General features: G+C 41.7%; 1 protein-coding gene across 21 annotated transcripts in view; it reads left to right on the plus strand.

Moving 5' to 3' along the window:
- LOC110492141 (rap1 GTPase-activating protein 1) overlaps positions 1-24,611 on the plus strand; it is a 133,092-nt gene that overhangs the window by 30,587 nt on the left and 77,894 nt on the right. For 17 of the 21 annotated variants that reach the window (XM_036947057.2, XM_036947056.2, XM_036947058.2 and 14 more), the window contains exon 1: positions 6,167-6,307. The exons of 2 other annotated variants lie outside the window; for them this stretch is intronic. In XM_036947057.2, coding sequence (XP_036802952.2) covers positions 6,264-6,307 — 44 coding nt within the window. In that variant the 5' untranslated portion in view covers positions 6,167-6,263. Of the gene's footprint in view, positions 1-6,135; positions 6,308-24,611 lie in introns of those variants that run through there. 2 more of the 21 variants (XM_090203097.1, XM_036947055.2) reach the window with 2 other exon arrangements.

Here is a 24,611-nt window from a genome sequence, read left to right on the forward strand (position 1 = left end):
ACCCATGTGGGAATATGCTCCTAAAAACCAATGAGGAGATGGGAGAGGTGGGACTTGCAGCGCTTCAAGCATCACAAATAGAACCAACTTCTATTTTATCACCTGGCTACGCAAACGCTTGTGAGCAGTGTGGGTGCAATGATTGAATAACATGTACAGTGGGGCAAAAAAGTATTTAGTCAGCCACCAATTGTGCAAGTTCTCCCACTTAGAAAGATGAGAGAGGCCTGTAATTTTCATCATAGGTACACTTCAACTATGACAGACAAAATGAGAAAAAAAATCCAGAAAATCACATTGTAGGATTTTTAATTAATTTATTTGCAAATTATGGTGGAAAATAAGTATTTGGTCACCTACAAACAAGCAAGATTTCTGGCTCTCACAGACCTGTAACTTCTTCTTTAAGAGGCTCCTCTGTCCTCCACTCGTTACCTGTATTAATGGCACCTGTTTGAACTTGTTATCAGTATAAAAGACACCTGTCCACAACCTCAAACAGTCACACTCCAAACTCCACTATGGCCAAGACCAAAGAGCTGTCAAAGGACACCAGAAACAAAATTGTAGACCTGCACCAGGCTGGGAAGACTGAATCTGCAATAGGTAAGCAGCTTGGTCTGAAGAAATCAACTGTGGGAGCAATTATTAGGAAATGGAAGACATACAAGATCACTGATAATCTCCCTCGATCTGGGGCTCCACGCAAGATCTCACCCCACGGGGTCAAAATGATCACAAGAACGGTGAGCAAAAATCCCAGAACCACACAGGGGGACCTAGTGAATGACCTGCAGAGAGCTGGGACCAAAGTAACAAAGCCTATCATCAGTAACACACTACGCCGCCAGGGACTCAAATCCTGCAGTGCCAGACGTGTCCCCCTGCTTAAGCCAGTACATGTCCAGGCCCGTCTGAAGTTTGCTAGAGAGCATTTGGATGATCCAGAAGAAGATTGGGAGAATGTCATATGGTCAGATGAAACCAAAATAGAACTTTTTAGTAAAAACTCAACTCGTCGTGTTTGGAGGACAAAGAATGCTGAGTTGCATCCAAAGAACACCATACCTACTGTGAAGCATGGGGGTGGAAACATCATGCTTTGGGGCTGTTTTTCTGCAAAGGGACCAGGACGACTGATTCGTGTAAAGGAAAGAATGAATGGGGGCATGTATTGTGAGATTTTGAGTGAAAACCTCCTTCCATCAGCAAGGGCATTGAAGATGAAACGTGGCTGGGTCTTTCAGCATGACAATGATCCCAAACACACCGCCCGGGCAACAAAGGAGTGGCTTTGTAAGAAGCATTTCAAGGTCCTGGAGTGGCCTAGCCAGTCTCCAGATCTCAACCCCATAGAAAATCTTTGGAGGGAGTTGAAAGTCCGTGTTTCCCAGCAACAGCCCCAAAACATCACTGCTCTCGAGGAGATCTGCATGGAGGAATGGGCCAAAATACCAGCAACAGTGTGTGAAAACCTTGTGAAGACTTACTGAAAACGTTTGACCTCTGTCATTGCCAACAAAGGGTATATAACAAAGTATTGAGAAACTTTTGTTATTGACCAAATACTTATTTTCCACCATAATTTGCAAATAAATTCATTAAAAATCCTACAATGTGATATTCTGGATTTTTTTTCTTCTCATTTTGTCTGTCATAGTTGAAGTGTACCTATGATGAAAATTACAGGCCTCTCTCATCTTTTTAAGTGGGAGAACTTGCACAATTGGTGGCTGACTAAATACTTTTTTGCCCCACTGTATGTGTACATTTATTTTGCAACGCACGCTGTGGTCAGCATGTGATTTATCTACCCACCTCGTTCCTTTCTGCACATAGCACATAGTAAGTAGGATTACACCATCATGCTTACAGGATTTCTTGAACTGCATTGTTGGTTAAGGGCTTGAAAGTAAGCATTTCAAGGTAAGGTCTACCTACACCTGTTGTATTCGGCGCATGTGGCAAATACAATTTGATTTGATTTTGATTTTATACGTGTCTTTTCAGATTATTTTTCACAATTATTATTTAGTTGTGGACACCACGTCACCGCACTCCCTTGCTTGCGCTTAGTCCTGCTCATCTTTGTTAGTCACTTTGAATTTGCACTTGTGTGTTTTTTATTAGTTTCTTCATGAAAATATTTTGCGAACTCCATGACAGTAGCTAATGCAAGGGGCTATAGCAACACACAAGTGCATGCTGGGACAGGAATGCACTGAGCTCATGAAGTGTGCGCTACTGGAGCGAAATTGGAGTGGGCGTGAAGGCCAACGCTCTAACCTTTTGGGAATCTCGTGCCACGCTCCAGTCAAATTGGGCACACTCCGCTCCATCTCTGCTCCGCTCACATACTCTGCTCAAGAGCACATGACCTGCTTGCCTGCTGAAACTGGCGCCCAATCTGCCTCAACCCTCCCTGCCTCCCTCTATCTGCTCCACACAGCCAGACCAGATTGGAGATACATTATTGAATGCACGTGGCCTTATTTACACATGAACAGATTGCCAGTCTGAAGGAGGAGACAGGATGCTCCATTTACAACAGTGGATGTACTGTAATAAGACCGTCTATGCAGTGTGTTCACACTATACTTGTTTAATAAGGTATTCATTGATCAATGAGTGCTATTGAGATTAAGTTATAATTGCATTATTCTAACTTCAAAGTTTAAGGTGTCTGGCTCACCACTTAGTTTTGAAGTTCAGCTCTATATTTTGTCAAACGTACTGTATTTCTTTTTCGTTCTTGTTGTTTTGCTAGAGGGTGATATCAGTGTAGCGAATCAATTGCCGTGTGAGTCTGAAGGAGAGGTTGGTTATCACTGAGGGATCTGTGCTTCTTTGTGCTTCAAGACAAAAGAGCAGCCAGTCACAGGACCTTTGGGGCTCCAGCCCTGTTGCTTCTGCTGTGATAGCACGCTCTGTCTATCACTCACACACACACACACACACACACACACACACACACACACACACACACACACACACACACACACACACACACACACACACACACACACACACATACACACACATATACACACACACACACATATACACACACACACACACATACACACATACACACACATACATACACACACACATATATACACACACACACACATACACACACACACACACACACACACACTGCTTAGATTAATACAATTGTCTGAAAAGCAGATGAGTACCAGAACTTCGCAAAAATCTTGTAATGCTGCTGAATTGATTAAAAAAACAGAGGAAGTTTCAGCAGTCTGTTCTGTGCTGTCGTGCCAGACAGAGGTCATTACTCACACTGGCTTTACAGTTTACACTGTGAAATGTTTACAGCCATAGTGCTGCACATTACTGTTAGTGTAGCTCAGCCGTCAATTAAAGAAATTGGGAAATTATTGGGAAACTCGGAATCAACAAAATATAGAAACTATTCACACCCCTTGACGTTTTCCACATTTTGTTACAGCCTGAATTTAAATTTGATTTTTTTGTCACTGGCCGACACACAATATCCCATAATTTCAAAGTGGAATTATGTTCTAGCATTTTTACAAATGAATTCAAAATGAAAAGCGGAAATCTCGAGTCAATAAGTATTCAACTCCTTTGTTATGGAAGCCTAAATAAGTTCAGGAGTACAAATGTGCTTAAGTCAAATGTAATAAGTTGCATGGATCCACTCTGTGTGCAATAAGAGCAGACATTGAATATCCCTTTGAGCATGGTGCAGTTATTAATTACACTTTGGATGGTATATCAATACACCCAGTCACAACAAAGAGACAGGCGTCCTTCCTACTTAAGTTGCCGGAGAGGAAGGAAACCGCTGGGGGATTTCACCATGAGGCCAGTGGTGACTAAAACAGTTACAGAGTTTAATGGCTGTGAGAGGAGAAAACTGAGGATGAATCAACAACATTGTATATAGTTACTCCGCAATACTAACCTAATTTACAGAGGGAAAAGACAGAAACCTGTACAGAATCAAAAAATATTCCAAACATGCATTCTGTTTGCAACAAGTAATACTGCAAAAAATGTGGCAAAGCAATTCACTTTTTGTCCTGAATACAAAGTGTTATGTTTGGTGCAAATCCAACACAACACATTACTGAGTACAACTCTCCATATTTTCAAGCATATTGGTGGCTGTATCATGTTATGGTGGCTGTACGAATGTACTTGCGTGGCCGAGTTACAGTTTTTACTTACATCTACTTGAAAATCTATGGCAAGACCTGAGAATGTTTGCTTAGCAATGATCAACAACCAATTTGACAGAGCTTGAAGAATTATGAAAATAATAATGGGCAAATGTTGCAGAATCCAGGTGTGGAATGCTCTTAGAGACTTACCCAGAAAGACTCACAGCTTTAATTGCTGCCAAAGGGGCTTCTGCATAAGTATAGACTCAGGGGTCTGAATACTTATGTAAATTAGATATTTATGTATTTCTTATTCAAACATTTCTAAAAACAGGTTTTCACTTTGTCACTGTGGGTTATTGTGTGTAGAAGTGTGAGAGAAAAAAAATCTATATCATCCATTTTGAATTCAGGCTGTAACACAACAAAATGTGGGATAAGTCAAGGGGCATGAATACTTTCTGAAGGCACTGTGCGCTATTGGAGCAAACAGATGGAGTAACTGTATCTAATTGATTATGTTTGTTGATCAGTTACATTGATGCATTAAGTGCCTATCCATCCAATTACAATGAGTGCTCTACAATTATAGTGTTGGACCTCACTGGCCCTAAGGGGAAAATGGTTCATTATGGAATTAGTTACAGTCAGATAGAATCTTATTCCAAACAGAAAAGGTCTCTGTATCTCACTTACAATGATGGCTTTTTGAATTCTGTAGGTAATTCACAGTACATGTAGTTGTCTTTAGCATATTTAAAAATGAAGTGTTCTATACTGTCCAAAACTTGAATGTTGCGTGTATATAATGATCCAAGTTATGTTTTTGACTCTATTCTTGTGGTATCAATGATCTTGCTTTGCCAGTGAGTCAAGTGGAACTGTCTGCCAGAGGAGGTGGCTACTCTGGCCAAATATTTACTGCAGTTAATCAATGAAACCAATCACTATAGTGATACAGAGACACAGTGCTACAGGCTTTAACACTGGCTGGTATCCACTCTAAACAGCCCTTCTGTATCACTTGGGTTGTACTATAGCAGGGTTCCCCAACTGAATTTGGCCTGCAGTGATTGTACTTCACCCCCAATGTTTTCACAAAAAAAATGTATATTAATATAAACAAATGCTTAAAAATTTGCGGGGCGTATAAGACTGAAAAAACAACAGCAAATCTGTTCCAAATCATTTTCATTTGGTAAAACTGTTCCAAAGTATTCCTGCACATAATAGAGAGATATACTGTAGATGTGATCGTATATACAAATGTAAGCAAGGTTTGAAATGATTTATGTTTTAGTCAAATATTACATCTGTTTGGCCTTCTTGCGAACAATTTCAAGTCTACAAATGATTAAATCTTGTCCCCTGACCATCCATCCGCTCAAGAAAAAATTGTCCTGAGGCTGAATCTCCTTGATGATCCCTGTACTATAGTATACATTTTAAGGGAAGTTACTGTATGTTGAGTGAGTAGTAGTAGTAGTAAGAGAGAGTGGTACTTCTTCTTTGCTAGCTTTGACTCATATCTTGTAACTTGGAGCTCTTGGAACAGTTGATATCCTGGAGCTGGTGTGTGGTGTCTCTTTGTGAGAAGAGTAATGATCTGTTTGGCCTTATCAGTACAGCCACCGGCACTGGGTTGTTTGACCAGCTGCCTCAGAGAGAGACAGAAAGGGAGAGCGGGAGAGAGAGGGAGGGAGGGAGGGAGGGAGAGAGAAGAGTGAAAAACAAGTTCCCAGTAGATTGTGAAGATAAATAGCTGCATCATGTTTCTCACAACATTGAACTTCTTGTTTTCTGTCATCTATCACATTATCTCCAATGACACTCATTTTCTGTCCTCATCTACCTTGTATAAATAGTACTCTCATTATTTCTACCCATAAGCAAATTATTGAATTGTTCATTATCCCCCCCCCCCGTTTGTTAAGGAGGCATGAGAGGGGACGAGGGAGGGAGGGGCAGTGGAGCTGAGTGGACAGCCACACGCACTCCCTTTCTAACACACACAGTCAGCGTGAGGGAGTGAGTGACAGAGGTAGAGGCTCCATTCAGTGCTGAGTTGACTCACTCACTGTTGGTCTACTTCCCGCCCCATTAGCTGGCATGCCGCAGAGAAAGAGGAGTTTCACTTTTGGAGCGTATGGCGGGTAAGCGGGAATACGGTTCTCATTTACAGAGATGAGCTGCTCAAACTACCTCTGCACAGCACTTTTTACTGTGTGTGTGTGTGTGTGTGTGTGTGTGTGTGTGTGTGTGTGTGTGTGTGTGTGTGTGTGTGTGTGTGTGTGTGTAGGCATGTGTCAGCCTGCCTGCTTTTCACCAAGGGATGTGATTTCTGCTTGAATAGATTATTAGTCTTTCCTCTGTGCTTGTTAAAAACCATTCCGTGCTCCCATGTACATTACAATGCAGTTGACCCTGGTTGTGCATTATTTAACATCAGCTATGACAGACAGACTCAACACCAGCTAAACCCTAGACTGACTGATAGTCCCAGGAAGCTTGGCAGGGTGCAGCGTGGTGAGGAGGGAGAGAACAGTGTTTCACTAGAAGCTGCACAGACAGGAACTCTGATGGTGTAAAGAACATTGTAGAGGGAGGCAGGCAGGCCCATGAGAGCTGAGGGTATGATTGAGTTTGGATTGAATTAGAGTAGACAGTGTGGCTCACTTTGCAGTTAAACACGCACACACACGGACAGGCTGTTAACTGTAAACAAATCAGAGTGTATTTACTCAATCTATCAAGCGATCTTCATTTGATTGACTCTCTTTATGCAAAACGTTGCTTCACTTACAGAGTCTGTATGCAGTTTGTGTGTCGACACGTGTGTTTGTGAAGTCTTCTATGTCTCTGTGTTGTACTGTACAGTATTCTACTGTACAGTATCCTTCCCAATAGCAGCTAAGTGTAGATAGAGCTCTCAGTTGACTGTAGTCTCCCCTCTGACTATACTGGATACTCCCCTATAGACAGAGACTATGTAGGAATTTACACCACATTCAACAGGTGCTCTATGGTATGTATGAATAGCTTCTCTTAAGGGCAAGTTGTGGGGGTGTGTCATTCAGTCTGGGCAACCCTGAGGAGTAGAGATTATTCCACTTGCTTGTCGAAAACAGATTGGAAAGAATTAGGAGGATTTTAACTGTAGATCTGTTTGCTATGACAGGAAAACGACTTGGCATAGTTATTTTTGGTATTGGCCTTGCACTTGGTACTTTTGGCATTTTGATAGGTCTGTCTGATTTCCCGCATCAGCTTATCCTGGCGCTTGCATCCCATTGGCATTCACTGTGAGGAATTAAACTATTCTGTTGTCTACAGAGAGGTATTTCCGTGACTCGACTTTGTCTAATTTAAATGTCAGAAGAGCAGCTTCTCAACTCAAAACCAGGGCTTCCGACACCAGTTGTCACATCCATCCTGTAGAGGTGTTTCATTTCAACCTCATGTAAGATATTTCTTGAGGTACATTTCATGGCTACTGATATTGATATACTATCCTCTCAGAATGTACCAGTCTGTTCACAATCTAACGGATTTAGAGTGGAACCAGCACCAGGATTCCCCATTAACTATGTTTATGGCATTGGGAAGAAATCTACAGTTGAAGTTGGAAGTTTACATCCACTTAGCTTGGAGTCATTAAAACTCGTTTTTCAACCACTCCACAAATGTCTTGTTAACAAACTATAGTTTTGGCAAGTCAGTTAGGACATCTACTTTGCATGACACAAGTCATATTTCCAACAATTGTGTACAGACAGATTATTTCTTATAATTCACTGTATCACAATTCCAGTTGGTCAGAAGTTTACATACACTAAGTTGACTATGCCTTTAAACAGCTTGGAAAATTCCAGAAAATGATGTCATGGCTTTAGAAGCTTCCGATAGGCTAATTTACATAATTCTAGTCAATTGGAGGTGTACCTGTGGATGTATTTCAAGGCCTACCTTCGATCTCAGTGCCTCTTTGCTTGACATCATGGGAAAATCAAAAGAAATCAGCCAAGACCTCAGAAAAAAATTGTAGACCTCCACAACTCTGGTTCATCCTTGGGAGTAATTTCCAAACGCCTGAAGGTACCACATTCATCTGTACAAACAATAGTACGCAAGTATAAACACCATGGGACCACGCAGCCGTCATACCACTCAGGAAGGAGATGCATTCCGTCTCCTAGAGATGAACGTACTTTGGTGCGAAAAGTGCAAATCAAGCCCAGAACAACTGCAAAGAACCTTCTGAAGATGCTGGAGGAAACAGGTACAAAAGTATCTATATCCACAGTAAAACGAGTCCAATATTGACATAACCTGAAAGGCCGCTCAGCAAGGTAGAAGCCACTGCGCCAAAACCGGCATAAAAAATGGGGACATGGGGACAAAGATCGTACTTTTTGGAGAAATGTCCTCTGGTCTGATGAAACAAAAATAGAACTGTTTGGCCATAATGACCATCGTTATGTTTGGAGGAAAAAGGGGGAGGCTTGCAAGCCGAAGAACACCATCCCAACCGTGAAGCACAGGGGTGGCAGCATCATGTTGTGGGGGTGCTTTGCTGCAGGAGGGACTTGTGCACTTCACAAAATAGATGGCATCATGAGGCAGGAAAATTATGTGGATATATTGAAGCAACATCTCAAGACATCAGTCAGGAAGTTAAAGCTTGGTCGCAAATGGGTCTTCCAAATGGACAATGACCCCAAGCATACTTCCAAAGTTGTGGCAAAATGGCTTAAGGACAACAAAGTCAAGGTATTGGAGTGGCCATCAGAAAACCTTAACATCAATCCTATTGAAAATGTGTAGGCAGAACTGAAAAAGCGTGAGCAAGGAGGCCTACAAACCTGACTCAGTTACACCAGCTCTGTCAGGAGGAATGGGCCAAAATTCACCCAAATTATTGTGGGAAGCTTGTGGAAGGCTATGTGAAATGTTTGACCCAAGTTAAACAATTTAAAGGCAATGCTACCAAATACTAATTGAGTGCATGTAAACTTCTGACCCACTGGGAATGTGATGAAAGAAATAAAAGGTGAAATAATTCTCTCTACTATTATTCTGACATTTCACATTCTTAAATAAAGTGGTGATCCTAACTGACATAAGAAAAAAAAACTAAAAACTGACATTTTTACTAGGATTAAATGTTAGGAATTGTAAAAAAAAAAAAAAAGAGTTTTTAAAAGTATTTGACTAAGGTGTATGTAAACTTCAGCTGTACATGACACAGTATACATGTCAAGTGTCAGTGTGTAGCGGCTCTGTAACGGTCGTCGTCTGATGAAGAAGGAACGGACCAAAGCGCAGCGTGGTAAGTGTTCATGATTTTATTGAAAACTGAGAACTGAACACTAAAACAAAAATAACAAAGTGAGAAACGAAACAGTCCTGTCAGGTGCAGAACACTAAACAGAAAACAACTACCCACAAAACACAGGTGGGAAGTATGGTTCCCAATCAGAGACAACGATAGACAGCTGTCCCTGATTGAGAACCATACCCGGCCAAAACAAAGAAATACAAAACATAGAAAAAATTAACATAGAATGCCCACCCAAATCACACCCTGACCAAACCAAAATGGAGACATAAAAAGCTTTCTAAGGTCAGGGCGTGACAGGGTCGGACGAAGTGAGGCGCAGGACACAGAACTGAGTAAAAACTTTACTAGAAAATAAACCAACAATATATCCCACACTGGGAAACACACCAGCTCACAGAAATACTGACCACTTCACAATGAACAAACACACACAAAAACCATGGGGAAAACAGAGGTTTAAATAATGAACATGTAATTGGGGAATTGAAACCAGGTGTGTAAAACAAAGACAAAACAAAAGGAAAATGGCTAGAAGGCCGGTGACGTCGACCTCTGAACGCCGCCTGAGCGAGGAGAGGGACCGACTTCGGCGGAAGTCGTGACAATACATTACAATACCGCTATGTGTTGAGTTCCTTTCTGCCTAGCTGCAAGAGGTTAATGGGGGTGTGGTTTTGGGGGTCACAGTTGAGGCTGTTCTGAGATGATCTTACCAGACGTGTGAATGTAATGCTGATCTGAAGTTCTCAGTAAAAACCCATAAACGTTCATCGGTCTTCTGCTGTCCTTCTTACTATTTGAGATATATTATATGTATATTCTATGGTGTTGCATTAGACAGTCCGTCTCAGTTCCTCTTTTTAAGAGGTTTCTTTAGGCCTATTTTCTCCATGCAGGGGATTTTGTGTTGACTAGACACGGTTATGGTTTGGTTTCCCCTGATCAAGCTAGCCCAATACATGGTGAGCATCAGTCATATCCTAAATGAAAGACAGTTACATTTGTTGTCTCTCTGTACTCTCCTCCATGTTGTTGTCTCCTCCATGGTCTCAACCTCAAGCACACATCTTGAAGGGCCCTTCCACATACAGTCTTAATGGGACTCATGAAATAAACGGTGAACTATGTCTTTGTCCCAGATCAGGACACTCTCTCCCCACTGGGCACAGACGTCAGTTCATAATCTATTCCACGTTGGTTCAAAATCATTTCATTGAAATGAACAGTAGAGGACATGGAAACAACATCTTAAATTACGTGGAAACAACATTGATTCAACCAGTGTGTGCCCAGTGCGTCATCTTCCCCATGGCCCAAGATCACAGAACCACAGACAGAGAGGCTGCATGCGCTCACTGTGGATTTTTACTCTCCTGTTCGCTTGTCCACAGTGCAATGTAAAGCACTGAGGGAAGAAAATACAAGGATTAGTGTGTGTAGACCAGGTTTCTCCAACTGGTGGTCTTATGAATTTTCCTTGTTGGATATAAAAGACTGTAAAAACACCAGAAAATCAGCAGCAATTATTCCCACGCATAATAAAGAGACACGGGGGGGTGTGGTATATGGCCGTTTTATATACCGCAGCTAAGGGCTGTTCTTAAGCACTACGCATCGCAGAGTGCCTGGACACAGCCCTTAGCCATGTTATATTGGCCATATACCACAAACCCTGAGGTGCTTTATTGCTATTATAAACTGGTTACCAACGTAATTAGAGCAGTAAAAACACATGTTTTTTCATACTCGTGGTATATGGTATGATATACCACGGCTGTCAGCCAATCAGGGCTCGACACCCAGTCTATAATATGCTTTAGTCAAATATTATATCCGTTTGGGCTTCTTGCGGTCAATTTGCAGTCTACAAGTTATTTGTAATTATGTTATGCACCCCCGATCATCCGCACAATAAAAAAACTGCCCGTGGATGTATGTACATGATGATCCCTGGTGTAGACTCTGTTCAAGAACAAACAAGTGGAAAGGGTCATTGTTGTGAATGTGGATCAGACCAACAGCAAATGATATTCTAAGCAGTCAGCTGATTTGAGTAGAGCAGCTTCCTTCAATGATATTCCCAGTCAGTTGATGAACAGATGCCTTACAATTTAATGTTGTTTAGGAGCAATACTCATCTACAGTACAAGAACACACTGTCTCTTCCTTATGAGAGGGTTGTATCCAACCTTGTGGGTTTTAGTTTTATATTATTAAATTCTCTAGTCTCTACAGAACACAAAAACAACATGGAGTGGGCGTCTTTTCTTTGTCCTGATGGTCAAGTTTGCATGACAAAAGCTCAGCCAATGATTACATGGGAAGGCAAGGCCTCTTGAGTTTTAGAGACTGTTCAAGTGGCTCTCTCAGGGCAGGGGCAAAACAAACAGGATATCTAGGCCATACAAGAGGGCTGTATTCAAACACTGTGAACAGTATTCATATTCACACTGACATTCACATTCACACATTTATTCACAACGGAAAGCTACCCTGCTTTGGAGAAAAAGGGGGAAGCATAGGTTGAACTAGGATGTACATACAGTAGGCTACCCTTAGGGCTCGATACCTTGCTGCAGCTTTCTTCTCCCCTGATTGTGGAGTCAGTGACACATATTTTTAATCTGACGATTATCTCAGGTGCTCTCCCCGGGGTTTGGAAGGCGGCCCGTGTGCTCCCTCTCGAAATTGTCTTGCCTAGCCAAAACCTTTTGAATCATTAATCAACTGTCAGCTTAGACCCTTCCTAGCTACGAGATGTATAGCAACATCTCTGCTGTGACTTTGGTGTTAAATGATGTGGTAAAGGGTATGGATAAGAGGAAGTGCTGCCTTCTTTGACTTATCAAAGGCTTTTGACACTGTTGACTACTCTTTATTGATTCAAAGATTGTCTGTAATCCGTATGGATTATGCCAGCAGCATACCACCCTGCATACCACTGCTGGCTTGCTTCTGAAGCTAAGCAGGGTTGGTCCTGGTTAGTTCCTGGATGGGAGACCAGATGTTGCTGGAAGTTGTGTTGGAGGGCCAGTAGGAGGCACTCTTCCCTCTGGTCTAAATAAAATAATATACTGTATATCCCAATGACCCAGGGCAGTGATTGGGGACACTGCCCTGTGTAGGGTGCTGTCTTTCGGATGGGATTTTAAACAGGTGTCCTGACTCTCTGAGGTCATTAAAGATCCCATGGCACTTATTGTAAGAGTAGGGGTGTTAACCCTGGTGTCCTGGCTAAATTCCCAATCTGGCCCTCAAAAACCATCACGGTCACCTAATAATCCCCAGTTTACAATTGGCTCATTCATCCCTCTCCTCTCCCCTGTAACTATTCCCCAGGTCGTTGCTGCAAATGAGAACGTGTTCTCAGTCAACTTACCTGGTAAAATAACAGATAAATAAAATAAAAATGGATCTGGTGTCATGTAATTGGTGTGAAAATGACTTGACACAATGTGTTTTTTCTGATGGTGTTCAGGTTTCCTTGATTTTACGAAAGGGAATGATTTTAGGTCTTGTACTTTTAAATGTATATAAACAATGTTGGTCTATCTGCAAAAAAGTGTAACATACACCTGTATGCAGATTACACTGTTGTGTACGCTATTGCCCCCAAGGTTGACCAGGCTCTTTCAGAGCTTCAATCTGCCTTTATTGTTTTGCAGAAAGCCTTTGTTGAACTGATGATTTATACATATGTACATTAGATGGTGCCCTCATTAATCGTGGCCCCCTTTTATAAATATCTGGGCATCTGGATTGACGAATCTATCTTTCAGAAAGAATGTTGATGAGTTAGTTAATAAATTATTATTTCTAAGGGGATTATGTCATAGGAATAGGTCATGCCAAATCATACCGGTTATAGACTATGGCGATATTGTCTATATGAATGCAGCTGCCACTCTATTGAAGCCATTGGATGCAGTTCATCATAGCACACTATGCTTTAATACGGGCGATAGGTTCAGTCGAATCCCTGAATTCTGTATTAGAAAATAGGCTGGCCCTCTTTGAAGTCTCGTAGATCGATGCATTGCACTCTTTTTGGTTATACTGTAAAAGCCCTATACAGCATAAACTTCCGCCATACCTTACTTCATTGATAATTTACAGACATACGAGATACCAGACCCGGTCTCAGGGATGGCTAACTCTGGAGATCCTTTCTATCTCCGCTGAGTTAGGTAAATCTCATTTGAGGTTTTTTGCACCTTCTTGTGGAATAATCTCCAAGGCGCTCTAAAATTGGATGAAATGGTGCCTCTAGGGCAAGGATGTCAAACAAATTTTGGTTGTACAGTGCATTCGTATGCAGACACCTAGACTTTTTCCACATTTTGTTACTTTACAGCCTTATTCTAAAATGGATTAAATAAAACAACTAATCCTCATCAATATACACAAAATACCCCATAATGTCAAAGCGAAAACAGCAAATCTATTAAAAATAAAAAACAAAAAACCTTATTTACATCAGGATTCAGACCCTTTGCTATGAGACTCGAAATTGAGCTCAGGTGCATCCTGCTTCCATTGATCATCCTTGAGATGTTTCTACAACTTGATTGGAGTCCTCCTGTGGTAAATTCAATTGATTTGAGATGATTTGGAAAGGCACACACCTGTCTATATAAGGTCCCACAATTGACAGTGCATGTCAGAGCAAAAACCAAGCCATGAGGTTTGAAGGAATTGTCCGTTTAGCTCCGAGACAGGATTGTGTCGAGGCACATATCTGGGGATGGGTACCAAAAACTGTCTACAGCATTAAAGGTCCCCAAGAACACAGTGGCCTCCATCATTCTTGTTTGGAACCGCCAAGACTCTTCCCTTAACTGGCCGCCCGGCCAAACTGAGCAATCAGGGGAGAAGGGCCTTGGTCAGGGAGGTGACCAATAACCCGATGGTCAATCTGACAGAGCTCTAGAGTTTCTCTGTGGAGATGGGTGAACCTTCCAGAAGGACAACCATCTCTGCAGCACTCCACCAATCAGGTCATTATGGTAGAGTGGCCAGACGGAAGCCACTCCTCAGTAAAAAGCCACATGACAGCCTGCTTGGAGTTTACCAAAAGACACTTAAAGGACACAGACCATGAGAAACAAGATTCTATGGTCTGAATAAACCAAGACTGAACTCTTTGGCCTGAATGCCAAGCGTAACATCTGGAGAAAACCTGGCACCGTCCCTACGGTGAAGCATGGTGGTGGCAGCATCATGCTGTGGGGATGTTTTTCAGCGGCAGGGACTGGGAGACTAGTCAGGATGGAGGGAAAGATGAACAGAGCATGTGTTTCTCTGTCTGTCTCAGAGGTGACTGGTCTGATCTGTTATGGCAGGGCTAGCGACAGCATAACCTATCAGCATCGCCATGCTCTGCTCTGGTACCATTGTGTATTCACAGTCCCAGCTACACTGTACTCCACTGTATTGGAGCATCAATGTGCACATTCAGCCACTTCACTCTCATTTACTCCGTCAATGGGCTCATTCAGCTGCCCACATTATACAGTACAGTCAGCCTGCTGGCCCTGGACCTGGGCTCATTCACTATTGTTGTTGGCCAATATTTGTTTGTCAGACATTGAATGGGAGGATGGTGTGGCATCCATTTGTCCAGAGGCTTTTTTTGTGTTTTTTTCTCTTTCCAATCTATTTTTATGAGAAGTTTCTATTTCCATCACAGTCATTCTAGTCAGTTGAATAGTGGAAGTGTGGATGATAGAATCAGCTTTATTCCGCTTTATTCAAATGCAGAGTTAGGGATTTGGACATGTGGTTGTACTTAATTCTCTGTACTGGACAATGATTATAAAGGTGATTATGATCCAACCATTAATTGATACATTGTGCCCCTGGACTGAGAGGATGGACGTTCAACCCGTTAATTGAACTAAATCGTCTTTGGTATCTTTTAGTTGTCGCTGTATTAGACTAAGCAAAGGTGAGATGATGTTGATGTTGAAGTTGAAATGGTGCTGGAATAGTGGAGGCAGCTCCTGTTTTCTCTGCGACTTGCGGTAACTCTGTTGTTTTAGTAGTCCAAAAATGTCAGAAACATTACCTTGCTTGACCATGCTTTAGGTCATGTAACTGTTTGTTACAAGCAATCTGTTTTGTGGACTTCACTTCAAGATGTTGCTCTCGGATTTTGTACTAAAATAAATGTGTGGTTGAATTTATTCTGCCACTGTGTCTTCTTATTGTCTCGGCCTTAGGCCTATATATCACTAGCAGGTTATAGAGCAAACAACGCAGTTCTCACAAGACAGGTTGTAATATGGCTTTTTTTCTGGATTAGCTTCCCCAGTGATTTTCCCATGCACCACTACTGCATTATTCCAATGTTATTCTGCATTTCAAATGATCATCAAATGAAAAATGGATGGAACAAGTCCTGGTAGTGTTCCTATTCGGTAACCAATACACAGGAGCTAGAAGAAGACCGTTGTTTGAGCTTTCAGCTGAATTCTCTTACAATCCCCTCACGACCTCCTTTGCAATCTTGCCCGGTGATGACTCAATTGCTTAAATTGACTTTATAATAAAGTGTTGGCATAAGTTATTTTAGAAAATGACATTTCTATTCTTGCATTTAAAAAAATTGACAGAGATATGCAAAGCAGTTTTTTTTGCCAAGTGGAATTGTGTGTATTACGCTGTTGCCTGAAGTGACATCCCATGTCACGGTGGAAGCAATGTGAGGGTCCTGCTGTGCTCCTCCTGTGTTACTCTATGGGACAGATAATCATCTCACAAATATAAGACAAGGTGGGAAATGGTCAGTTGAAATCTGAGGGACATGTAAAGAGCTAAACTTTAACACTGACAACTTCTTGGATGCTACGCCATTCAAGGTTTGGGCCAGTGTCTGTCTGTGAGACTAGCCTCAAGCTGTCTTTTCCTCGCTGTTTCCATGGAAACGACTAGCTTATTTTTAATCAATAAGGCCTGAGTGGGTGTGGTATATGACCAATATACTGTACCACGGCTAAGGGCTGTTCTTTCACTATCAGTCCCAAGACCCCAGCAAAAATCATTTATATTTTAATTTATCTGCTTGTCCAGCCTTAATATTTACCCTCACAATGAAGTGTTGAACTATTATCTTTTCAGGACAACCAAGTAGAACACAAGACAATTTGACATCAACAGTTGCATTCATGATTTTATTGACATAAAGTCTGCCAAAGCAAAAACCTGATAAAAATGTATTTAAATGAATGCTGTAAGTACAAAAATGGTTTTCTCAGTGGAAAATGAATATCCAACTAGTCAGTGACAACTGTGTGGAGTTTGTGACAGCAACTATGTGAGCTTATTACAGTATTATAGGCACTATAATACTGGATATTCTATGTAGAAGAACTCCTTACCTTTTAATGACTCTTGTGTAGTTTGTGAGCATCATAGAACAAAACATGTTCGTGGGAGTCTCAGCTTTTCATAGATTTTAGTAGTTTGTAGCTCAAACCATTCTGACTCTACAGATGTTTTTGTAAAAAAAAAGAACCTTCCCCGGGCCCCTTCGGGATCCGCCCTTGTCTCACAAACACCGCTCTTGCTAAGCCCCCACTAATCACACATACAGTTGAAGTCAGAAGTTTACATTCACTTAGGTTGGAGTCATTAAAACTTGTTTTTCAACCACTCCACAAATGTCTTGTGAATGACACAAGTCATTTTTCCAACAATTATTATTATTTCACATATAATTCACTGTATCAAAATGTACATAAGTTGCCTTTAAACAAGCTTGGAAAATTCCAGAGAATTAGCTTTTTTTTATTTATATTTATTTATTTTTTGAATTTTACCCCTTTTTTTCCCCAATTTTCGTGGTATCCAATTGTTGTAGTAGCTACTATCTTGTCTCATTGCTACAACTCCCGTACGGGCTCAGGAGAGACGAAGGCTGAATGTCATGCGTCCTCTGATACACAACCCAACCAACCTGCTTCTTAACACAGCGCGCATCCAACCCGGAAGCCAGCCGCACCAATGTGTCGGAGGCTACACCGTGCACCTGGCAACCTTGGCTAGCGCGCACTGTGCCCGGCCCGCCACAGGAGTCGCTGGTGCGCGATGAGACAAGGAGATCCCTATCGACCAATCCCTCCCTAACCCGGACGACACTAGGCCAATTGTGCGTCGCCCCACGGACCTCCCGGTCGCGGCCGTTTACGACAGAGCCTGGGCACGAACCCAGGGACTCTGATGGCACAGCTGGCGCTGCAGTAGAGCCCTTAACCACTGCGCCACCCGGGAGGCCCTGCTTTAGAAGCTTCTGATAGGTTAATTGACATCATGAGTCAATTGGAGGTGTACCTGTGGATGTATTTCAAGGCCTACCTTCAAACTCAGTGCCTCTTTGCTTGACATCATGGGAAAATCAAAAAAAAATCAGCCAAGACCTCAGAAAAACAAATTGCTGCAGGAGGGACTGGTGCACTTCAGAAAATAGATGACATCATGAGGCAGGAAAATTATTTGGATATATTGAAGCAACACCTCAAGACATCAGTCAGGAAGTTAAAGCTTGGTCGCAAATGGGTCTTCCAACTGGACAATGACCCCATGCTTACTTCCAAAGTTGTGGCAAAATAGCTTAAGGACAGCAAAGTAAAGGTATTGGAGTGGCCATCACAAAGTCCTGACCTCAACCCTATAGAAAATGTGTGGGCAGAATTGAAAAAGCGTGTGCGAGCAAGAAGGCCTACAAATCTGACTCAGTTACACTAGCTCTCAGGAGGAATGGGCCAAAATTCACCCAACTTATTGTGGGAAGCTTGTGGAAGGCTACCCGAAATGTTTGACCCAAGTGAAATAATTTTAAAGGCAATGCTATCAAATACTAATTGAGTGGATGTAAACTTCTGACCCACTGGAAATGTGATGAAAGAAATAAAAGCTGAAATAAATCATTCTCTCTACTATTTTTCTGACATTTCACATTCTTAAAATAAAGTGGTGTTCCTAACTGACACAAGACAGGGAATTTTTACTAGGATTATTTGTCAGGAATTGTGAAAAACTGAGTTTAAATGTATTTGGCTAAGGTGTATGTAAACTTCTGACTTGAACTGTACCACTGGTTGGTACCAACAGATGCTAGAAATATACAAATCTAATGGTACAACCCAGAAGTCTGTAGCTCAAATAACCTATGTTTTAGACGGTTTGGAAGTCCTAAATCACGCCAGCATGATGGTGGGACTCATTGGGTTAAGATACCGAACTGTGGAGGAGAGGCATGAAGAAACAGTATTCTTGCTTGGATCAGATGTATTTTTCACCCTCTTAGCTGTTTCACACCACCTGCAGATCTGCAGTCCATGTGTGTATTTACCTGAGCTCTACTCAACCATGACTTCTTACTTTAACAAGAGACTTAACTAAAGCCACAGTACATCTTTGCTTGGGGGCCATGTGGTGCAAAGCGTGTTAGGTTGGACATGGCCAGGCAAACAGGCTGAGAATGTGAAAATACAGTATGACTCAGACTCGTATTATAATGCATATGCTGCCTTGCCAAAAACACTCCATCCTGCTCGGAGTCAGAGAGACAAACAGAAAGTACTGTTGTCCTGCTGATAAAGGTGAAGGCTAAGTATCACCATTTAGTGCATGGGTGTCAAACTCATTCCACGGAGGGCCTAGTGTCAGTTCAGACCTAGACAACCAGGTGAGTGGAGTACCTTACTAATCAGTGACCTTAATTCATAAATCAAGTACAAGGGAGGAGCAAACACCCGCAGACGCTTGGCCCTCAGTGGAATGCGTTTGACACATGTGATTTAGTGTCAGCACTTTTCTATTCGAAACCCAGCCCAAGGTAAGGCTAGCTTTGTGTTGCTAGTGGAATTCCACTCTGTGCTGGTAGCAGTGATATTGAGTCAGATAAAAGGTCAGGTTTCATTATTGTGGGAACATATACACTTTTTCAGTTGATAACATGATACCTCCAACATAATGATAGCCTTATGTCAGCTATAATGTTATCATATATTAATATGAGTATTTTCATTTATGATAGTAAACAAATGTTTAGTTTCTTCTCCAGAGTAGTTTCTCATTCCCTTTGTATTGGCCTCACCCTCAACCCAGTTAATAAAACTAGGGCAATTATCCTGTCAAGTAAAGTAGGCTACACCTTACACTACATAAGTACACGCTATGTACACAAACACTCACACCCCCTACATACACTTCAATAACAAGAATGGAAATGAGCAGCTTCATGTCCTTATCTGTCAACATGTCTTCTTCAGTTTGTCAAATGTTGCCTAACAAATATTTAGTGTAGGCCTAGCGACATGTTTGACAGTGTGTAGCTTAGTGTTTAGAGAGAGGTCAGAGTCTTGTTTTGAAGTGAACCAAAGCTTATGTTTACACTAGCTTGCAACCCATGTTCGTCTCCTCACATTGTTAAGCTGAGCAACCCCCTTTCTGATGGAAAATAGAACAGGACAGAACATATTCCCAGCAGGTATTTTAGGTTGGAGCCTGCATTGACCAAGAATCTAGCCGCACCCTGGCTTGATTTCATTTTATGGGAATTCCAGGCAACCTGAGAATGGGTGGGACCCACAATTTTTAAAGATTAGAAAATATTATGCTTGTGATGCTCATGAAGCCTGCACTACAATTCTTAACATAATATCCCGATGCAGTTAATGCTTACTCCTTCCAAGCAGTTTAAAATCATTTATTCTACCAAAGGAAATGTATGTATTTTTTGTACTGTATACAATGTTATAACTACAGCACACATGTCAGGCATACAGCACCCTCAGGACTATTGTCACAACATGACAATAGTCCTCCTTTAAGAATGAGAAGGACAGTGATTAGTGAAAGTACCTTTACCATTCAAATTACCCCTGTGGATTATTGTCCCTTTCCCCTCAGTGAGGCTGTATTTTCTTTCATTCTTTTATTTTTGTACCAATTTCTTGATATCCAATTAGTAGTTACGGTGTTGTCTCATCGCTGCAACACCCGTACGGACTGGGGAGAGGCGAAGGTAGAGAGCCATGCGACTCTGTTGCACCAATGTGACGGAGGAAACACTGTACAACTGGCGACCGAAGTCAGCGTGCATAGGCCTGGGCGGCCACAAGGAGTCGCTAGAGCACGATGGGACAAGGACATCCAGGCCGGCCAAACCCTCCCCTAACCCGGAAGATGCTGGGCCAATTGTGCGCCGCCTCATGGGTCTCCCAGTCGCGGCCAGCTGTGACACAGCCAGGGATTGAACCCAGGCTTAGACCGCTGCGCCACGCGGGAGGCGAGGCAGTATATTCTGAGAAAGAGGTAGTTGCTTTAAGGATTTTATTAGTTCTGTAAAGTGACCACAAGGGTCTTTCCTCAAACAGAACAAAATATCAGTACATGATTAAATAAGGCTGTGGATATTGCGTGTGCTCCCTCTCCGGGCCTCTAGGTCACCAGGCTCATTATGGTGCACACCTGTCACCATGGTTACACACATAATGACACTCACCTGGACTCCATCACCTCCTTGATTACCTGCCCTATATGTAACTCTTTGGTTTCTTTATTATTGTTTCTGTTTCATGTCTGTGCATTGTTCGTGTTTCGTATTATGTTTTGTTTATTGATTAAATCACTCACTCCATGAAGTTGCTTCCTGACTCTCAGCGCACATCGTTACAGTGGAAGTAACACTGTATTCTATTCCGTGACATCAGTATTTCAATCAACCATGTCTATATTTACATGCATTTTAGTCATTTAGCTAGAGTGACTTACAGTTAGTGCAGTATTTCCAGTGGAAAATGACTGTTGTGTCCATTCATCTTTGAAAAACCTTTGTTTTGCTGAAAGATTGAGCCTATAGACAAGGCTGAAGGTGAAAACGGTGTGCATGACATTGATTGATTTGTTTGTTTTTGCTTGCAGTTTGTACAAATAAACAAGTCTGGCTCAAGTGATATACACAGTGCCTTCAGAAAGAAAGTACCCTTGAATTGTTCCACAATTTGTTGTGTTACAGCCTGCATTTAAAATGGATTAAATGTAGATTGTGTGTAAGTCAAAATGGAATTATGTTTTAGAAATGAAAAGCTGAAATGTCTTGAGTCAATAAGTATTCCACCTCTTTGTTATGGCAAGCCTAAATGACTTCAGTAGTAAACAGTTGCTTAACAAATCAGATAAGTTGCATGTGCAATAATGGTGTTTAACATGATTTTTGAAACACTACCCCATCTCTGTACCCAACACATGCTGTACAGTGCATTCGGAAAGTATTTAGACACCTTGACTTTTTCCCTCAAAATTTATGTTACAGCCTTATTCTAAAATTGATCAAATAAAAAAACATGTCCTCATCAATTTACACACAATACCAGGTAATTATAAAGTGAAAACCGATTTTTATAAATGTTTGCAGATTTATTAAAAACAAACTGAAATGTTTACACAATTATTCAGACCCTTTACTCTGTACTTTGTTGAAGCACCTTTGACAGCGATTACAGCCTTGAGTCATCTTGGGTATGACACTACAAGCTTGGCACACCTGTATTTGGGGAGTGTCTCCCATTCTTCTCTGCAGATCCTCTCAAGCTCTGTCAGGTTGGATGGGGAGCGTCGCTGCACAGCTATTTTCAGGTCTCTCCAGACATGTTCAATCGGGTTCAAGTCCGGGCTCTGGCTGGGCAACTCAAGGACATTCAGAGACTTGTCCCGAAGCCACTCCTGTGTTGTCTTGGCTGTATGCTTAGGGTTGTTGTACTGTTGGAAGGTGTACTTTCACCCCAGTCTGAGGTCCTGAGCGCTCTGGAGCAGGTTTTCACCAAAGATCTCTCTGTACTTTGCTCTGTTCATCTTTCCCTCGATCCTGACTAGTCTCCCAGTCCCTGCCACTGAAAAACATCCCTACAGCATAATGCTGCCACCACCATGCTTCACCGTAGGGATGGTGCCAGGTTTCCTCCAGATGTGACTCTTGTCAATCAGGCCAAAGAGTTCAATCTTGGTTTCATCAGACTATAGAATCTTGTTTCTCATGGTCTGAGTGTCTTTAGGTGCCTTATGGAAAACTCCAACCGGGCTGTCGTGTCATTTACTGAGGAGTGGCTTCCGTCTAGCCACTCTACCATAATGCCTGATTGGTGGAGTGCTGCAGAGATGGTTGTCCTTCTGGAAGGTTCTCCCATCTCCACAGAGGAACTCTGGAGCTCTGTCAGAGTGACCATTGGGTTCTTGGTCACCTCACTGACCAAGGCCTTTCTCCCCCGATTTCTCAGTTTGGCCGGGTGGCCAGCTATAGGAAGAATCTTGGTGTTTCCAAACTTCTTCCATTTAATAATGATGGAGGCCACTGTGTTCTTGGGGACCTTCAATGCTGCAGAAATGTTTTGGTACCCTTCCACAGATCTGGGCCTCGATACAATCCTGTCTCGGGGCTCTACAGACAATTCTTTCAACCTCATGGCTTGGTTTTTGCTCTGACATGCACTGTCAATTGTGGGACCTTTTATATAGACAGATGTGTGACTTTCCAAATCATATCCAATGAAAGGAATTTACCATAGGTGGACTCCAATCAAGTTGTATAAACATCTCAAGGATGATCAATGGTAACAGGATGCACCTGAGCTCTCATAGCTAAGGGTCTGAATACTTACTTTGTCGTTATGGGGTATTGTGTGTAGATTGATGAGGATTTTTTTTTATTTTAATCCATTTTAGAATAAAGCTGTAACGTAACAAAATTTGGTAAAAGTGAAGGGGCAGAATTTCAAGCACAGATTCAATGACAGTCCAGAGGTTTTCCAATGCCTCGCAAAGAAGGGCACCTATTGGTAGATATGTAAAAAAAAATATATATATATATATTTTAAAAAATAAAGCAGACATTGTACATCCATTTGTTATTAATTACATTTTGGACGGGGTATCAATACACCCAGTCACTACAAAGATACAGGCGTCCTTCCTAACTCAGTTGACAGAGAGGAAGGAAACCCCTCAGGGATTTCACCATGAGGCCAATGGGGATTTTAAACCAGTTACAGAGTTAAATGGCTGTGATAGGAGAACTGATGATGGATCAACAACATTGTAGTTACTCCACTATGCTAATCTAATTGACAGAGTGAAAAGAAGGATGCCCGTACAGAATAAAAGTATTCCAAAACATACATCCTGTTAGCAACAAAGTCATACTGAAAAAAATGTGGCAAGGAAATGTACTTTTTGTCCTGAATACAAAGTGTTATGTTTGGGGCAAATCCAATACAACACATTACTGTATACAACTCCTCAAATTTTAAAGCATGGTGGTGGCTGCATCATGTTATGGATATGCTTGTCATCTGTAAGGACTAGGGAGTTTGAGGATAAAAAGAAAAAGAATAGAGCTAAGCCCAGGCAAAGTCCTAGATGAAAACCTGGTTCAGTCTGCTTTCCATCAGACAACTCCATCTTTCAGCAGGAATATAACCTAAAACACAAGGCCAGATATACACTGGAGTTACTTGCCACGACAACATTGAATGTTTCTGAGTGGCCTAGTTAAATCGGCTTGAAAATCTATCGCAAGACTTGAAAATGACTATCTAGCAATGATCAACAACCAACTTGACAGAGCTTGAATAATTTAAAAAGAATAATGGGCAAATATTGTACAATCCAGGTTGGCAAAGTTCTTAAGAGACTTACCCAGAAAGCTGTAATGGCTTCCAAAGGTGATTCTGACATGTATTGACTCAGGGGGTAGAATACTTATCTAATAAAATATATTTGTGTTTTATTTGACCATTTCATTTAAAAAAAAAATGTAATTCTTCTTCCATTTTGACATGAGTATTTTGTGTAGATCTTTGACAAAAAACTGACATTTTAATACCACTTTGTAACACAACAAAATGTGGAAAAAGTCAAGGGGTGTGAATACTTTTTGAAGGCATTTTAGGCCTATCTTGTGATGCAAAGAGGTCAACCCTCAGAATGTTCATACCAGCCCTATTTCCAATAATGGTACTGGGAGTCCTGGGATGTAAGTTGGGTTGTGAGTCCATAGAAAATGCAGACGATTCCTGGTGACAGAATAGACAGAGATCCATGGAAAGATGAGTAAG

Source organism: Oncorhynchus mykiss, chromosome 16 (genome assembly GCF_057628025.1).
Source record: "Oncorhynchus mykiss isolate SJ-2025 chromosome 16, ASM5762802v1, whole genome shotgun sequence".
NCBI lineage: Eukaryota > Metazoa > Chordata > Actinopteri > Salmoniformes > Salmonidae > Oncorhynchus > Oncorhynchus mykiss.